Source organism: Cherax quadricarinatus, chromosome 8 (genome assembly GCF_038502225.1).
Source record: "Cherax quadricarinatus isolate ZL_2023a chromosome 8, ASM3850222v1, whole genome shotgun sequence".
NCBI lineage: Eukaryota > Metazoa > Arthropoda > Malacostraca > Decapoda > Parastacidae > Cherax > Cherax quadricarinatus.
In genome coordinates this window covers 7,800,644-7,820,411 of record NC_091299.1, presented here as the reverse complement: position 1 = coordinate 7,820,411, position 19,768 = coordinate 7,800,644, and the positions used below count along the sequence as shown (strand labels likewise).

The following is a 19,768-nucleotide window of genomic DNA, read 5'->3' as shown; positions in this document are numbered from 1 at the left end:
AACTGACAAATCCATTTGTTCTCTAGGCTTTCTTAACTTGTTAATCTCACTCCAAAACTTTTTCTTATTTTCAACAAAATTTGTTGATAACATCTCACCCACTCTCTCATTTGCTCTCTTTTTACATTGCTTCACCACTCTCTTAACTTCTCTCTTTTTCTCCATATACTCTTCCCTCCTTGCATCACTTCTACTTTGTAAAAACTTCTCATATGCTAACTTTTTCTCCCTTACTACTCTCTTTACATCATCATTCCACCAATCGCTCCTCTTCCCTCCTGCACCCACTTTCCTGTAACCACAAACTTCTGCTGAACACTCTAACACTACATTTTTAAACCTACCCCATACCTCTTCGACCCCATTGCCTATGCTCTCATTAGCCCATCTATCCTCCAATAGCTGTTTATATCTTACCCTAACTGCCTCCTCTTTTAGTTTATAAACCTTCACCTCTCTCTTCCCTGATGCTTCTATTCTCCTTGTATCCCATCTACCTTTTACTCTCAGTGTAGCTACAACTAGAAAGTGATCTGATATATCTGTGGCCCCTCTATAAACATGTACATCCTGAAGTCTACTCAACAGTCTTTTATCTACCAATACATAATCCAACAAACTACTGTCATTTCGCCCTACATCATATCGTGTATACTTATTTATCCTCTTTTTCTTAAAATATGTATTACCTATAACTAAACCCCTTTCTATACAAAGTTCAATCAAAGGGCTCCCATTATCATTTACACCTGGCACCCCAAACTTACCTACCACACCCTCTCTAAAAGTTTCTCCTACTTTAGCATTCAAGTCCCCTACCACAATTACTCTCTCACTTGGTTCAAAGGCTCCTATACATTCACTTAACATCTCCCAAAATCTCTCTCTCTCCTCTGCATTCCTCTCTTCTCCAGGTGCATACACGCTTATTATGACCCACTTCTCGCATCCAACCTTGACTTTAATCCACATAATTCTTGAATTTACACATTCATATTCTCTTTTCTCCTTCCATAACTGATCATTTAACATTACTGCTACCCCTTCCTTTGCTCTAACTCTCTCAGATACTCCAGATTTAATCCCATTTATTTCCCCCCACTGAAACTCTCCTACCCCCTTCAGCTTTGTTTCGCTTAGGGCCAGGACATCCAACTTCTTTTCATTCATAACATCAGCAATCATCTGTTTCTTGTCATCCGCACTACATCCACGCACATTTAAGCAACCCAGTTTTATAAAGTTTTTCTTCTTCTCTTTTTTAGTAATTGTATACAGGAGAAGGGGTTACTAGCCCATTGCTCCCGGCATTTTAGTCGCCTCATACGACACGCATGGCTTACGGAGGAAAGATTCTTTTCCACTTCCCCATGGACAATAGAAGAAAAGGAAGAAAAACCTAGATGTATGTATATATATATATGCATGTGCGTGTCTGTGAAGTGTGACCAAAGTGTAAGTAGGAGTAGCAAGATATGTATATATATATATATACATATATATACATATATATATATACATATATATACATATAAATATATATACATATATATACATATATATACATATACATATATATACACACACACAAAGGAGACCGTCGTTTAACATGGTTTTGGTACGTTTCGGTTATAACACTATTGAAGAATTGCGGCATGTTTTTGCACAGCACTTCGTCAAATTAACTTAACATGGCTCAGTTTGTGGGAGAGGAAAACATTTGGAAAGTCGTTTATTTTTGTTTGTGGATTGAGATTAGATCTTTTAATTGCCATATCTTAAATCTGCCAAGCAACCATGGCACCCAGTAGGCATACAAGTGTTGCTGAAAGTGGCAAGAAAAGGTTTAAGTGTTTAAGTCTTACAATTAACGAAGAAACTAGAGATATTAGACAAAAGATAGCCTGTGGCTGTAATGAAGTGTAACTTTGTGCACATAAAAAGAATGAGGTAAATATGAGTTTGTGAGATGACTGAGTGACTGATTTACTGACTGACTTACTGAGTGACTGACTCACTTATTTGACTGATTTACTGACTGACTTAAAGTTAGACTTTTTCACTGAAGAGGACCCTGAAACGGTGTCTAGAACAGCTGATGTCTTACTGCCAGTTGTATAATGTACTATGGGGTAAAATAGAACAGAAATCTATTACAGAATTTATGCATAACCCAGTACAACCAACAACTTCAGTACCAGAACCTCTACCATCCACCTCAGCCCAGTACTGCCACAGCACAACTCTTCACAATCATCCACAAACACTAACACTCACAATTTAAGGTAAGAAATACTATTATTTCTGTTGCATTTGTAATCTCAAGCAGTAAAAACAACATAATACATCACGACAATGAACTACAACTACATATTCACTTTTATTTTTGTATGATCTGTTGGTCTAAAAAAAAATTGTTTGGCTTTTTGGGGGCTCCCAGGAATGTAACTCTATTTTTCTCATAAGTTCTTCAGTTTGTCTAACACGGTTTTAACTACCACAACGTTTTCAGGAACGTAACTACCGTGTTAAATGACGGTCTACTGTATATACGTATATATGTACGTATATATATGTACATATATATACGTACGTATATATATGTACGTATGGTATAAACCTTGGTAATAAATACCGACAAGTTGGTTTAGAAAGACATATAAGCAAACACTATAACATATTTATTAGAAAACGTTTCGGTCCTGGGACCTTGATCAAGGTCCCAGGACCGAAACATTTTCTAATAAATATGTTATAGTGTTTGCTTACGTGTCTTTCTAAACCATATGTACGTATATATATGTACGTATATGTACGTGTATATATATATATATATATATATATATATATATGTATATACGTACATGTATATATACACACATGCATAGTATATTGGAATTTTATTTACCACTGTTAGTGAATGAGCAGTTTTATACAAAAGATAAAAAAGTGAGAAACTGTTTTCAAACTCAGCATTAAGACTGGAGTATTTTTTAGAACGAACAAAACTCATCACAACGCTCAGTCAATCAAATTCCAATCTTCCCAAATGTAAACAGCACCTGCCAACAAAATTAAAAGACTGCTTTTAATTTAGACTAATTATATTTAATGCCATAAACAACATGAGCACAAGATGTTATTAGATTAGACTGACATAATGACTAGAATAATATCCACAAAAAATGTAAATATCTGTTATATAAAAGAATAATGCTTGCATATAACACAGTTATTTGCCAGAAATATGTAGTGTACTATATTAGAGACTGATCAGCCTGGCACAACAGTTGTAGACATGACAGTCATCGTCTTCCACTTCACAGCAAATCAAGAGTAAATTAAAGCAGCGCATGAATGCAAATAAGGCTAACATAAGTCATTATATACATATGTTTTAGTTGTGTGTGTGTGTGTGCATGCATGTGTATGTGTGTGTATTCACCTAGCTGTGGTTGCAGGGGTCAAGTCACAGCTCCTGGCCCTGCCTCTTCACTGGTCATTATTAGGTTGTTCTTCCTGCTCCATGAGCTTTATCATACCTCTTCTTAAAGCTATGTATGGATCCTACTTCCACTGCATCACGTCCCAGACTATTCCACTTCCTGACAACTCTGTGACTGAAGAAATACTTCCTAATATTCCTATGATTCATCGGAGTCTTCAACTTCCAACTGTGATCCCTTGTTGCTGTGTCTTATTTCTAGAACATCCTGTGTGTGTGTGTGTATATATATACATACGTATGTACTCACCTAATTGTGGTTGCAGAGGTAGAGTCATAGCTGTGTGTGTAGTGTACTCACCTAATTGTGGTTGCAGGGGTTGAGACTCAGCTCCTGTGCACATGTGCGAGCGCACATGCGCTAGACATGACTGAGAGATATCGTTTTCAGTCACTTCATCTGCCTCATTCCACCTACCACTCTTAAAATAATTAGTATTTTCTGACATTCTTATGGATCATTTGTGAGTCTAGCATCCATACATGCTTCCATGTACCTCTCTTCTGAATCTGTCCCTACTGGATGTGAGAAATTGTTCAAGTATTTTGTCCATTATAATTTTGTCTCTTGACCTTCTCTCTTTTAATGTGATTACAGTGTGTTCAGTTCCTTTAGTCTCTCCTCATAGCTAAATTCTCTTAGCTCTGGGAATAGACTTATTTACATTCTTTGACTTTCCCTATCTTGAATATTTTGGTTAAAGACATGGTCTCCATGCTTGTGCTGCACAATGTATGATAGGCCTGATATGTCTTGCCTAGTACAGAATAATAAAGGATTCTTTTCAGAATATGCAAAAGTAGTTCTAACATTCACTAACCTCTCATATGTTGCTATTATTATAAAATGGAAAAAATAATGTAATCAATTTAAGCACTAAACCTGTATGGGTTATACAGCACTGCAAGTAGGGATGTGCAAAAGTATAGTAAGGAGTGAGCTGAAGGACAGGGGTGTGCAAGGGGAAGCATTAATGGAAGTGAGAGTTAGTTCAAGAGTAAAACTTAAATATAAGTTGGTGCAATAGGTCATTTTCCATTAAAAAGTCAAATTTTGCATGGAAGGTCAGACACTGAGTGTAATAGAAAGGTGTAGACATTGGGAGTGAACCCAGCATGCTTGCTGATAGGACATTCTGTTAAGATATAGTAGATTGAATGAGCCACCAGACCCATTTCTACATGTGGTATCCATGAGTGAATCATGTGGGTCTGATACATAAGCATAACGGTGCAGTCTCCCAAACCCAACAGTTTTGGGAAGAATTGGGCCAAAATCCTAAATGTGTTGGTCCAACTCTGACCAATGTGGGTGCCAGCAGTTGTGGAATTGTTGAGTGTGTTGAAAAAATATTCCAAGAAAGGAATACCCTTGTGGGAAATTGGGAGGTTATAAATGACTGACCAAGCAGCTGAGTCTGCTTGCTCTGTTATTTATAACCCATAACATTAGCATGTTTAAGGACCTAGTAAAAAATGACTTCTTTGTGTTTACCAAAAATGTAACATAACCAAAGTAGTATGCAAAGGATAATGGGATGAGGGGAGTCAAATTTCTGAATAGCTTGAACACACTTTGGGATTTCAAAATAATAACTATGAATGACAAGGCTGACATGGTCACAATGTGTATGATAGAAGTGAGAACTGTATATAATTCTGTGAAAATAGTGGCCAATTCTAGTAAATGCTGTTGGATTACTCTCAGGAAAAACAGCTGCATACCCAACACCATCATGTGATGCAGAACCATCCATGTACTCTACAATAGCATGAAAATGACACTGGAAGTATTCAAGAGAGTGAGCATAGGGTTATAGTTGGAAAGTGAGCTTTTGCATATGGAAATGGAGAGGAGGAAACATAATTGTCAAAAACCTCCTGAGGCAGGAGAAGTAAGATGCAGGGTGAATATGAAACAGAGAAAATAAGGGATATTAGAAAATAAATACATAGAGGAAAAAGGTTTAATAAATAGGGGCAAGGATAAAATAAATTAAGTCTTACTAATATCCATTACTGTTCTATACATGGAAGGATCGTGAAAATCATGGAGGCAGAGAAAATAACAAACAATGGGCACTACAACAATCTTGCAAAGATCATTGTTATGCAGTGATACATTCAGTCTGACATTCATTTCTCCACTGCTTTCTACCAGGATATTTGCATTGTCAGACCTTGTAGGCCACATACATACTTTTTCCCTGGTTTCCTTTCATCCTTTTCTGTTTGCATGACTTGCATTTACTTTGGATTAACTATAGTAGCCATATACTCACTAAATTATGTTTATATGGGTTGAGATTTACCCCCTTGATTCCATCTCCTTGACTAACTTGATCAGCATCACTTATGTTTGGCCTCATGGGCCTTATCATATCTTCTCTTGAAAGCTGTGTGTTGAGTTTGCCTTCACCACTTCCATTTCACTTCTTTGACCATCCTGTGATTAAAGAAATGCAGTACTTCTTACATCTCTATGGCTCATCTGTATCTTCAGATTTCACCTGTGTCCCCTTGATTGTGGGCTACTTATTTCAAAGTCTGACCCTAACATCCCATATCATAAAAATCTTTGAAAGGGTCCTAAGAAGCAAGATCACCACCCATCTAGAAACCCATCAGTTACACAACCCAGGGCAACATGGGTTTAGAACAGGTCGCTCAACTACTGGATCACTGACAAGGTCCTAAATGCACTAGAAGACAAAAAGAATGCAGATGTAATATATACAGACTTTGCAAAAGCCTTCGACAAGTGTGACCATGGCGTAATAGCGCACAAAATGCGCGCTAAAGGAATAACAGGAAAAGTCGGTCGATGATCTATAATTTCCTCACTAACAGTTCGTCAACAGAGTAAAGTCCGAGGCAGCTACGGTGAAAAGCTCTGCCCACAAGGCACAGTACTAGCTCCCATCTTGTTCCTCATCCTCATATCCGACATAGACAAGGATGTAGCCACAGCTGTCTTCCTTTGCAGATGACACCCGAATCTGCATGACAGTGTCTTCCACCACTCAACCAAATCTTTCAGTGGGCTGCAGAAAACAATATGAAGTTCAACGATGAGAAATTTCAATTACTCAGATATGGTAAACCTTCATCAGAGTACAAAACAAATTCTGTAGATTGATTATGTCGGAGGATCTCACCTTCAAGGACCATAACATTGTATCAATCGCATCTGCTAGAAAAATGACTGGATAATGAGAACTTACTAGGGAGGCCAAGCCCATCTCTTCAGGTCACTTGTTCTATCTAGGCTGGAATATTGCTGCATCTAACAGTTTCAAGGCAGGTGAAATTGCTAGAAAATGTACAGAGAACTTTCACGGCGCGCATGTAAAACACCTCAATTACTGGGAGCGCTTGAGGTTTCTAAACCTGTATTCCCTGGAACGCAGGAGGGAGAGATACATGATTATATACACCTGTCCTAGAGGCTACTTGCACACGAAAATCACTCACTACAAAGCAAAAGACTCAGACGATGACCCCCCCCAATGAAAAGCAGGGGTCACTAGCCCCATACAATAAGTGTCAATGTTCAACTGCCTCCCAGCACACATAAGGGGGATTACGACCCCTGGCAGTTTCAAGCTGGCACTGGACAAGCAACTAAAGTCAGTTCCTGATCAGCCGGGCTGTGGCTCGTACTTGGTTTGCCAGCTGGTGTCCGCTGATCTCACAGACCGGGCCGCGGGGGCGTCCCCCGAAACTCTCTCCAGCCAAGGTCTCAGATTTAGTTCCTTAACCTCTGCTTAGGGGTGTAAGCTATGAGGAGATGCTAATAGAATTTAATCAAAAGACACTAGAGGACAGAAGAACCGGGGAGGACATGTTAACATGAAATGAGAGAGTAGACAAGGACAGATTGTATGAGAGGAGAGAATCAAGAATTTGTGGACACAGCTGGAAGTTAAAGATAAACATGAACCATAAGGATGTCAGCAAGTATTTATTCAGTCTCAAATTGATAGGGAAGTGGTGGAGGCAGACTCCATACACAGTTTAAAGAGCAGGCCTGATAGGGCCCACAAAGCTACAGGGAGTGAATCTGTCAAGTGGCAAGTTAAGAGGGCCAGAATCTGAGAATTGACCCATGCAACCACAAATAGCTGAGTAAGTACATACGTACGATGATAAATTAGACACGTGTCTAATTTATCAACATGTCGGTTCTCTGAACCATTCATCTACAAACGTACGTACATAAAGCTCACGGTTCAGGGAGAGTGACCTAGTAGCGACCAGTGAAGAGGCGGGGCCAGGAGCTTGGACTCGACCCCTGCAACCTCAACTAGGTGAGTACACACACACAGAGAGGTGGGGTCAGGAGCTGAGTCTCGACCCCTGCAACTACAAATAGGTGAGTACACACATACACACACACATATATACATATATATATGCATGCACATACGCACATCCCCCCCACCACCACCATCATTTGAAATCATATTGGATCATGGGACCCCTTTTCGATGGTAAATGTGAGTGCCTAAGAGAAAATTAGCATCTAGAGTATGAATAAGACATTTATTGTTTGGTAAACAAAGTAAATATTAAACATGTTTTTTAAACAAGACACAAGTTAGTGATGTGAATAAACTATTTGAAAATTGGTACTGTAGGATCACGATGAGGACCGTGGGGCTTGGGAGACAACATGCCATTTGAATACGTCACGAGGCAGGGCCCAAGAGCCATAACTTGATATCCAAAAACACAAGTAGGAGAATACATACAGTACTGTATTTAGAACAGTTAACTCGAGTCCAATTTTCACTTTTTTTTATGGAAAATACATAGATGAAGGAACTCAGCAAATCATGTCTGAGTCTCTGACATACAAAATTGTAAGCTGTAACAACACTGTATGTATGTAGATACCATGTTGAGCTTGCTGAATGATCAAGCCCAAAAAAAACTAATGCCTCATTTATTTCCCCCCCACTCTCCAACTGTTCCTAGGATGGCTCCTCTCCCTCCTACCATCCACCCCAGACTTATGTACCCTCTTTGTCAACCTATTCCTCTCCATCCTCTCTACATGTCCAAAACACCTCAACACCTCCTCCTCAGCCCTTTCAATCATATCCTTAGTGATATCACATAGCCTTTTAATTTCTATGCTGTGAATTCTCTGCATGATATTTACACCACACTTTGCTCTCAAACAGAGGAAGGTAGGTCACATGAAAACTTGGGAATGTCAAGGAATTCATGCAATTATAAGGTAATGCACATAGCAGTACCTTATCTCTGGCTTGAGATACTGAACTGTGCAAATCATTATTACTAATGATTTGATATCTCCACCTTGAGGAAAGTTACTTCACTGTGTATTAGCTCATAATAAACTAGCATCCACCATGTGATATTCCAGAGTTTTCATGTGACCTACCATGTCCTTATATATTATGCTTCCCCCTCATATTTAAGTATCTGCTGAAGAAGACCTAAGCTGGAAGTCAGAACATACAACCTTTTACTCCTCAGGCAGAATTGGGTGACCAAGAGAAGACTCTAGCTTCTTGTCCATTCAGAGGCTGCTAGGTAAATACAGGTACTGCACACTATATTTACTCTAAACCTAGAGAAGAATAAAAAAAATATTTTAGGCTTTTTTCAAGTTCTTAAGAGTCTTCGTATCAATTTTTGGAATTCTGTTGCTATTTACACTCATGACACAGGAAGCCAATATGCTCTTGAGATCAAATTTGGTATCTGTAATCCTTTTAATACCAGTAGCACAGCTATTATAAGAATATAAGGGTTTTCTTCAAACAGTCTGTGATAATTTCTATTTTAAAACTGCGGATGAAAGACTGCCATAAAGTGTTACTATGGTATTTCCCTATAAAAACACCTGCTACCAGATGTCTCCTCTCTCAAGCACCTCACACTGTAGCAGTTCACTCTTTTTCTCAAATTTGTTGAAGAGGAATATCATATCATTACACTTTACAGATGAGTAGCCCAAAAGAGAGACATTAACTCTAAGGCATTACAATTACTTAGAAAAGACACAGTCACTGCCTAAGAAATGTGGTCATATGCATTAAAAAAATATTAGACTTTCAGTATTTTGTTACAATGGCACTGGTCATCCTCCTACTTAATGACAACTTGGTTTATTATTTAATGAAAAACTGTAGCTTAGGAAACAAGCTCACATAATAACCTCTCCCAACTTAACAACAAATGTTGTGACAGCTCTCACAAACTTAGCTGAGGTGAGTGAATGTGTCCACATGCTCCTGGCAAGGACTTAACACAGGCACTAACCAGGATGGTACAAGCAAGTGCTGGTAATTAGCTAATTTGTGTGTTTTTTGAGTGAGGCTACATGGTACATTTTTTGAGTTCATTATTATATTTAACCAGTGCTAGCATGGGTTTAATAAGGTCAGTAAGTGACAAGAATTGCAGTAGTGTAAAACTTATGAAAAAAAGATCTTTAGTTTAGATATACAGGTTATTTTACAACAGATTGATGCCGATGAGATATAAGATAAAGTAAGAATAGAGTATGAATTTCCTCAACTATTTAAAGATATTAATACAACCTCTCCTCACTTAGCGATGTACTCATTTACTGGTGACTTGGACTTACAACGGGCTCTCTGACCAGTATGCATACCTAAATAATGTATATTAGAGCTGATTTCCTCTATTCTATTTATTACAATATACAGTACACTACTGTCTAAACATTTAAAAATATATCATAAATGTTATAAATGGTGCATTCCCCCTCAAGGAAGGTTCCTTGATGTTGGTGAGGGGCTCTTGATTTAGAGAATTGGATCTGTGCTCCAGTTCCCCGAATTAAGCCTGAATGCCTTCCACATCCCCCCCCCCAGGCGCTGTATAATCCTCCGGGTTTAGCGCTTCCCCCTTGATTATAATAATAATAATAATAATATAAATGGTGCAAAGGTGACATTAAAACAATAGCAAAGATGACTGACACAGACTCACTACCATTATAGTATGCTCCTCAACGACAAATTCATTTACCAACGAGGTCTTAGGAACGGAACTCCACTGTTAAGTAAAGAGAGGCTGTATACAGTAAACTACTGTATAAACATTTAAAAATATACCAGAAATTTTATCAATGGTGCAAAGGTGACATTAAAACAATATCAAAGATGGTTGACACAAACCCACTACCATTATAGTATGTTCCTCACTTAGTGATGAATTTGTTTACCGATGTGGTCTTAGGAACAGAACTCCATCGTTAAGTGATGAGAGGGTGTATACATATATTGAAATAAGTAAGATACAATATAGCAAAATAATGAATATATTTTAACAAATTATATATATGTAATGTAAATGATAAGAAGACTAAGAGAAAAATTATCACATATTGCTTCAAGTCATCATGCAAACATGATGACCATTACTGATAAGAATTTTGTGCAGAAATGGGGGAATACAGCTATGCTATGCTGATTATTTCCTGCATACAAGCTGCTAGCGTTTATGGTGTACTGTCAACAAAATGTGGCGTTACTGAGAAAAGTATATTTTTTTTTATTCAGTTTTTTTTTATTATTTTATTCACTCATTTAATCGTGCCAGAAGGTGCTGACATCACGATGCCCTTTTGGCAAGACAATGATTAAGTGAAAATACTTTCTTCTTTGTTGAGTCACCTTACCTTGGTGGGAGGTGGCTGCAGTATTAAAAAAATACTGAATAGAAAAAATGAGTGATTTTCTCATATATCTCCAACTAAAAAGTTTAATGAAGGCCTGGAAAATTGATATTCTCTTAATGTAAATTAGCTTAAAAACAAGTTTTTGTGGAATACATTGCTATCATTAAGTAGGGGTGGCCTGTATATATTTACCAGTAATGTATTGATTGAACAAATTGTGTTTATTATCTTCTAGCACAAGAAACACCCACCCCTAGACATGGGTGTCGTGGTCCCTCAAGTTCTCAATCACTGATTCTTACACTTTGGCATTATTTTCTGAAGTTTTGATTTTCTTGATATAGAACTCATAAAATGCACATCTAATTTTTTATTTACAGGAATAAAATATCATTCGGTACATTAAGAGTTTCTTTAGCACCTGATTATCTCTCAGTATCAAAGAAATTGTTTTGATTTTCAGTATCATCATGCTCAATACTATTTGTTACCACACTAACACAAGACGTAAGATAAACTGTAGGAATGTTACTTGCACATACACATACGATGGTAAACTGTTTTCTTTGAGCAAAGGATTCGTTAACGATTCTCACTTCTGAAAACATTACATTCAACTTGAAAGTTCAAATTTGTAGAAATATTATAAAGGACTGTTATTTATTTTTATGTAAATGAGTAACATTCTCACCGCCACCACTATTTATGTAAGTAGCAGTTGGAACTCAAGTCTTCTAACTGAAGGAATACGAGATTTACACTCTTTATGTATGTGTGTTCTTCTGAGGATGCTTCAAGTGTCTGTCAGTCTTAATGCAGTAACTTACAGATCACACACACACAGTTTTTGGTTTTAAACATCTCCCTCTACCAAGTCCAGAGAGTTGAGGAGGTCATTGAACTCATCTTCAGTTAACTCTGGTTCCTGGGTACCAGCATGTCGCTTCCGTCTGTAGCGAGCCTGGCTTGTGGCTTCAATACAGAGGACAATGAAAGAGTTGTGGCAGCCAAACCGTTCCTGAGCCAGCAGGCGGTTCTTCAACAAGGAAGAGGCAAGTCCTATCACATACTGAGAGTCGCTGTTCCACGCGTCACAGTAGGAGGAGAGTGCCCGCTCTCCCAACAGGTCCGACCCGTGCCACACATATTTTTGAGGCCTATAAAGAAATGTTTTAGTTTTTCTTTTGAACCTAATATTGGTGAACTTTAATATGAAAAGCAATGCAAGGTATCTTTATGCAAACAAATATATAATTTATCTGAGCTGTAATAATTTGTAAACTCTTTTATAAAGTAAGTATGAATAATCTTAATTAAATTATTCTTAAGGATTTATAAATATTCAGCTGCAGTCAGCAATTAAAACTGTGTTTATTCAATACTATACTGCTAAAATGCATGCAATACATTTTAACCAAAACAGTATTATGTTTACAATGAAAGAAACCCAGGGCTGACTTTTTTTTCTTTCTATAAATAAAAGGAAAACAAGACAGTATTTTACCAAACAGGGCTGGATAATACATCCTTTCCATCAAAGCTGAACACACGAGGTTTCTGGGAAAAGATGCCTCCAGAGCCAGAGAAAATGCCACGCCATGTGTTGAAGAGAACCTCTCCCTGTAAGTGCAGTCAATAATAATAATAATAATAATAATAATATAATAATAATATCTTTATTTACTACAAGTACATGTACATGGTATATAGGCATAGCTGACATCAGTGACATACTACTATATAGAAAGCCCTCTGTTATGCTGAACATTTCGGGCAAATTACGTCAGTGTCACAGGATGCGACCCGCACCAGTCGACTAACACCCAGGTACCCATTTTACTGATGGGGAACAGACAATAGGTGTAAAGAAACATGCCCAATGTTTCTACTCTGTTCATTGCCTTGCGTTAAGCACACACAAGTACACATGAGGTTATTTTAACTTACTGATTATGCTCTTCACTTTAAAACATATATGTACAGTACTAATAAACTAACATTGAACTTAATTTTTTAAACTGTTGAATTTACAAGCTAAGAGCTGTCACCCTGCCTCAGTTTATTTCAAAGTCCACCCGTATCTAAGGTGCAGTATACTAACCCCTCCCCCAGGATGCAACCCATGATAGCCAGTTAATGGCTAAGTACCTATTTGCTGGTAGGTAAACAGGTGAAACAGGTGTATAGAAACATATTGTAGCAATTTTGTATATTTGTGTTAGACCTGTGGAAACTCCTGGATGATGTGTAACAGATTCGCCATGTACTGTAATACATCTCTATTCAGAACATAACATCATCAAGACCTCTGAACACTCAGAGAAGTGTTCTTGGCCCCCCCTACTCTTCCTCTTATACATCAGCAACCTCCCAAACATATAACAACAATTTAGACCTATTCTCTTTCAAAATGAAAATGAAAATATTTATTTCCTTGCAAAGCTTACAATGTGTGGTTTACATATTATAAAATATTAATTACAAAGAAGGCCACTAGCATGCCTAGGCATTTTGGACAGACTAATCCTAATTCTTACTAGTGGGCTCACTGTCAGAACTGTAATTCACAGTATTCCAATAGGATAGAAGATAGATCATCATCTCTATAAACTGTTACAGCTATGGACCTTCTTACAGGCCTGAAGTTTTTTAAAATATAAAAAATAATTTATTTTATTAAATTGTGTAGTATACAAACTGTAGTTTATACGTAATGAAGTACTGTTTAGCACAAAGAAAGCCACTAGCATGAGCATTTCGGGCAGACTAATCCTAATACTTATAGACTACTTAAAACTAGACATAGGTTATGTTTCCTTAGAAACCTTGAGATTCTCTCTTCCCAAACACTCCCTCCACCCAGGGAGGGAGAGGTTCGACAGCATTTTTCATTACACAATAAACATATACATGTATATTAAAACAATTCATGCTTACCTTAATATTAACAACAGGAAGGTCCCGGTCAGAGTACCTTACAATCGAGTCGAGGTTTTGTACCCTAGACGTCAGGAAAGCCCTGAAGGTGCCCTTGAGCCCTGCTCTTCGAGCCTGTCTGTAACAAGCATAGTCAGCACCCCTAACTCCATGCATGTCTCCACTGAAGGGCTGGTTCAGGGCTGCTAGTCGAAGCTGAAGAAAAGAGCAATTGTCTGAGAGAGCTATGAACATGTTTACATTTCCATCCCTATTTTTCTTTCTTATTGTACCTCAATACTCATCTTTCTGACATAAAATTTACAAGTTTTAAATCAACGGCTTACAGTGTCTAAATAATAGGCCCTTTAGTAAGGATAGTGCTACTAAAGATACAATCCCAATTATAAACTTGTCTGTTTTGATGTCAGTTTCTTACCATGTTCCTGTTGATAATATTTTGGGTTTCTTTGCTGAAGAACTCCTAAAAGATGACCTTACTCTATATGCAAATTTAATCATGGACTTTATTAAATTATGTGTTGAAGCCTAAAGTTTGTGTTCAATGACAAGTTTTAGATACAGAAATTCAACTTAGATATAGGAAAACCTTTGTTTTATGTACTGTACTATAAAATTTGTACAAGGAATATTTTTAAACAAGAATTTAAAAAAATACTGTAGCATCACCTAAACCTAAATTGTTAAAGATATGTAGTAGGTTGGTAGACAGCAACCACCCAGGGAAGTACTACCGTCCTGCCAGATGACTGTGAAACAGAAACCTGTAACTGTTTTGCGTGATGGTAGGATTGCTGGTTTCTTTTTCTGTCTCATAAACACGCTAGATAACAGGGATATCTTGCTACTCCTACTTACACTTTGGTCACACTTCACAGACACGCACATGCATATATATATTCATACATCTAGGTTTTTCCCCTTTTTCTAAATAGCTCTTGTTCTTTATTTCTTCTATTGTCCATGGGGAAGTGGAAAAGAATCTTTCCTGCGTAAGCCATGCGTGTCGTATGAGGCGACTAAAATGCCGGGAGCAATGGGCTAGTAACCCCTTCTCCTGTAGACATTTACTAAAAAAGAGAAGAAGAAAAACTTTATAAAACTGGGATGCTTGAATGTGCGTGGATGTAGTGCGGATGACAAGAAACAGATGATTGCTGATGTTATGAATGAAAAGAAGTTGGATGTCCTGGCCCTAAGCGAAACAAAGCTGAAGGGGGTAGGGAAGTTTCAGTGGGGGGAAATAAATGGGATTAAATCTGGAGAATCTGAGAGAGTTAGAGCAAAGGAAGGGGTAGCAGTAATGTTGAAGGATCAGTTATGGAAGGAGAAAAGAGAATATGAATGTGTAAATTCAAGAATTATGTGGATTAAAGTAAAGGTTGGATGTGAAAAGTGGGTCATAATAAGCGTGTATGCACCTGGAGAAGAGAGGAATGTAGAGGAGAGAGAGAGATTTTGGGAGATGTTAAGTGAATGTATAGGAACCTTTGAACCAAGTGAGAATAAAATTGTGGTAGGGGACCTGAATGCTAAAGTAGGAGAAACTTTTAAAGAGGGTGTGGTAGGTAAGTTTGGGGTGCCAGGTGTAAATGATAATGGGAGCCCTTTGATTGAACTTTGTAAAGAAAGGGGTTTGGTTATAGGTAATACATATTTTAAGAAAAAGAGGATAAATAAGTATACAAGATATGATGTAGGGCGAAATGACAGTAGTTTGTTGGATTAGACTTGTTGGAGTAGACTTCAGGATGTACATGTTTATAGAGGGGCCACAGATATATCAGATCACTTTTTAGTTGTAGCTACACTGAGAGTAAAAGGTAGATGGGGTACAAGGAGAATAGAAGCATCAGGGAAGAGAGAGGTGAAGGTTTATAAACTAAAAGAGGAGGCAGTTAGGGTAAGATATAAACAGCTATTGGAGGATAGATGGGCTAATGAGAGCATAGGCAATGGGGTCGAAGAGGTATGGGGTAGGTTTAAAAATGTAGTGTTAGAGTGTTCAGCAGAAGTTTGTGGTTACAGGAAAATGGGTGCGGGAGGGAAGAGGAGCGATTGGTGGAATGATGATGTAAAGAGAGCAGTAAGGGAGAAAAAGTTAGCATATGAGAAGTTTTTACAAAGTAGAAGTGATGCAAGGAGGGAAGAGTATATGGAGAAAAAGAGAGAGGTTAAGAGAGTGGTGAAGCAATGTAAAAAGAGAGCAAATGAGAGAGTGGGTGAGATGTTATCAACAAATTTTGTTGAAAATAAGAAAAAGTTTTGGAGTGAGATTAACAAGTTAAGGAAGCCTAGAGAACAAATGGATTTGTCAGTTAAAAATAGAAGAGGAGAGTTATTAAATGGAGAATTAGAGGTATTGGGAAGACGGAGGGAATATTTTGAGGAATTGTTAAATGTTGATGAAGATAGGGAAGCTGTGATTTCGTGTATAGGGCAAGGAGGAATAACATCTTGTAGGAGTGAGGAAGAGCCAGTTGTGAGTGTGGGGGAAGTTCGTGAGGCAGTAGGTAAAATGAAAGAGGGTAAGGCAGCCAGGATTGATGGGATAAAGATAGAAATGTTAAAAGCAGGTGGGGATGTAGTTTTGGAGTGGTTGGTGCAATTATTTAATAAATGTATGGAAGAGGATAAGGTACCTAGGGATTGGCAGAGAGCATGCATTGTTCCTTTGTATAAAGGCAAAGGGGACAAAAGAGAGTGCAAAAATTATTGGGGGATAAGTCTGTTGAGTATACCTGGTAAAGTGTATGGTAGAGTTATTACTGAAAGAATTAAGAGTAAGACGGAGAATAGGATAGCAGATGAACAAGGAGGCTTTAGGAAAGGTAGGGGGTGTGTGGACCAGGTGTTTACAGTGAAACATATAAGTGAACAGTATTTAGATAAGGCTAAAGAGGTCTTTGTGGCATTTATGGATTTGGAAAAGGCGTATGACAGGGTGGATAGGGGGGCAATGTGGCAGATGTTGCAGGTGTATGGTGTAGGAGGTAGGTTACTGAAAGCAGTGAAGAGTTTTTACGAGGATAGTGAGGCTCAAGTTAGAGTATGTAGGAAAGAGGGAAATTATTTCCCAGTAAAAGTAGGCCTTAGACAAGGATGTGTGGTGTCACCATGGTTGTTTAATATATTTATAGATGGGATTGTAAGAGAAGTAAATGCGAGGGTCTTGGCAAAAGGCGTGGAGTTAAAAGATAAAGAATCACACATAAAGTGGGAGTTGTCACAGTTGCTCTTTGCTGATGACACTGTGCTCTTGGGAGATTCTGAAGAGAAGTTCCAGAGACTGGTGGATGAATTTGGTAGGGTGTGCAAAAGAAGAAAATTAAAAGTGAATACAGGAAAGAGTAAGGTTATGAGGATAACAAAAAGATTAGGTGATGAAAGATTGGATATCAGATTGGAGGGAGAGAGTATGGAGGAGGTGAATGTATTCAGATATTTGGGAGTGGACGTGTCAGTGGATGGGTCTATGAAAGATGAGGTGAATCATAGAATTGATGAGGGGAAAAGGGTGAGTGGTGCACTTAGGAGACTGTGGAGACAAAGAACTTTGTCCTTGGAGGCAAAGAGGGGAATGTATGAGAGTATAGTTTTACCAACACTCTTATATGGGTGTGAAGCATGGGTGATGAATGTTGCAGCGAGGAGAAGGCTGGAGGCAGTGGAGATGTCATGTCTGAGGGCAATGTGTGGTGTGAATATAATGCAGAGAATTCGTAGTTTGGAAGTTAGGAGGAGGTGCGGGATTACCAAAACTGTTGTCCAGAGGGCTGAGGAAGGGTTGTTGAGGTGGTTCGGACATGTAGAGAGAATGGAGTGAAACAGAGTGACTTCAAGAGTGTATCAGTCTGTAGTGGAAGGAAGGCAGGGTAGGGGTCGGCCTAGGTAAGGTTGGAGGGAGGGGGTAAAGGAGGTTTTGTGTGTGAGGGGCTTGGACTTCCAGCAGGCATGCGTGAGCGTGTTTGATAGGAGTGAATGGAGACAAATGGTTTTTAATACTTGACATGCTGTTGGAGTGTGAGCAAAGTAACATTTATGAAGGGGTTCAGGGAAACCGGCAGGCCGGACTTGAGTCCTGGAGATGGGAAGTACAGTGCCTGCACTCTGAAGGAGGGGTGTTAATGTTGCAGTTTAAAAACTGTAGTGTAAAGCACCCTTCTGGCAAGACAGTGATGGAGTGAATGATGGTGAAAGTTTTTCTTTTTCGGGCCACCCTGCCTTGGTGGGAATCGGCCAGTATGATAATAAAAAAAAAAAAAATAATAATAATAATAAAATGTTGATGTACTTTTGCCTGTGGCTATGTATGGAAAGACATATATCTACCAGCATTGAATGTGCTACTTCCTCCATAAATGCAAGGTAGCAGCTGTTTGACTTTTGGATGCTCATACTTATGGGAATTGTTTGTCCTTTAAATTTTATGTTTATAAAATATCAACAAAAATGTATACATGCATACACCATTATCTAAACAACTCAAAATTAATTAAAAGTGTAATTTCTTTAAAGTTTTGAGAGCTCTGAGAATATGTAGCCTTCAGACCTTTGATGGGGAAGTTGGAAAATGTATAAGATATCATGAAACTTTCAATACCCATATATGTTACCCATAGGGTTTTATATAAATTCAAGTAAGCATACTAAAAAACCAAACCCACAACAGCATACCCTATAAACATAAGAATGTGTTAGTAGCGCCTTAGAGTAATAACATCTCTCTCTCACCTCCCTCAAGCCTTTAATATTTTAATATGAAAGTCATTTTGTGAAATGAAATCATAGTAACAGTTAAATATAACAAAAACTCTTCCAGAGTGTCACCCAAGTATGTCTTATATTAATTTCCTAGCAAAAATTGTGATAACCATTATGTATGGCAAACTAGGGAATTTTGGACAAGAGTCCAGTCTGTACTTAGTTTATTCATCATAGGGAGAAAGATCATTTTCTAATTTATACTTCATAGCAATTCTACTGTTTAGTGTATTGCTGAGTCGTCTCTTATTAAGCTTGATACACAATACATTTTCTATTTAGGTTTATTTATATATATATAAGTTAGACAGTTCATCATTAACATCAGACTTACATTTGATAAATATGTTCTTGTATTGTGTACAAAATTATTTTTTCATTATTGCTGGGTTATGGCCTATGCAATTACTCCCTTGTAATTCCACCACTATTCTAAAATTGCTTCCTTCAAGACTTTGGTGCTTGTGTAAAAGTCTAGGTAGGGTCCTCAGGACCCTTGAAGTGAAATTCAGTAACACATTCTAATATGGGAACAACTTATTTCATAGTAAGTGGCCCAGGGATGTGTGAAGGGGGTTTCCATTGCCTTTCCCATTTATTTTACCTTAGTTGCCAACTGGGCACAACTAGTAAGCAATGGCAAAGAGTCCAACACTTGATGAAAAGCAAGAGTGAGACCTTACTAGGGCTCAGAGTGGTGAGTTTTTCTGTAAGTATGGTACCTTCTAGGGCTCAGAGTGGTTAATATTGCTGTGAGGAAAGTATCATTTACTCTAGGTGGGCCCCTTGAGGCTCCTTAGAAATTCAGTCTTTAAATGAAAATGTATTAATATTGATGCTTTACTGTAAAATCTGAAGGCAACTGTTTGTTCACCTGG

General features: G+C 38.0%; 1 protein-coding gene across 10 annotated transcripts in view; it reads right to left on the bottom strand.

Moving 5' to 3' along the window:
• Positions 1 to 8,036: 8,036 nt before the first annotated feature.
• LOC128685375 (collagen alpha-1(XVIII) chain) overlaps positions 8,037 to 19,768 on the bottom strand; it is an 836,546-nt gene continuing 824,814 nt past the window's right edge. For all 10 annotated transcript variants that reach the window (XM_070082820.1, XM_070082822.1, XM_070082821.1 and 7 more), the window contains 3 exons: positions 14,127 to 14,321; positions 12,694 to 12,809; positions 8,037 to 12,346 (listed from right to left, as the gene is read on the bottom strand). In XM_070082820.1, coding sequence (XP_069938921.1) covers positions 12,043 to 12,346; positions 12,694 to 12,809; positions 14,127 to 14,321 — 615 coding nt within the window. In that variant the 3' untranslated portion in view covers positions 8,037 to 12,042. The remainder of the gene's footprint in view (positions 12,347 to 12,693; positions 12,810 to 14,126; positions 14,322 to 19,768) is intronic.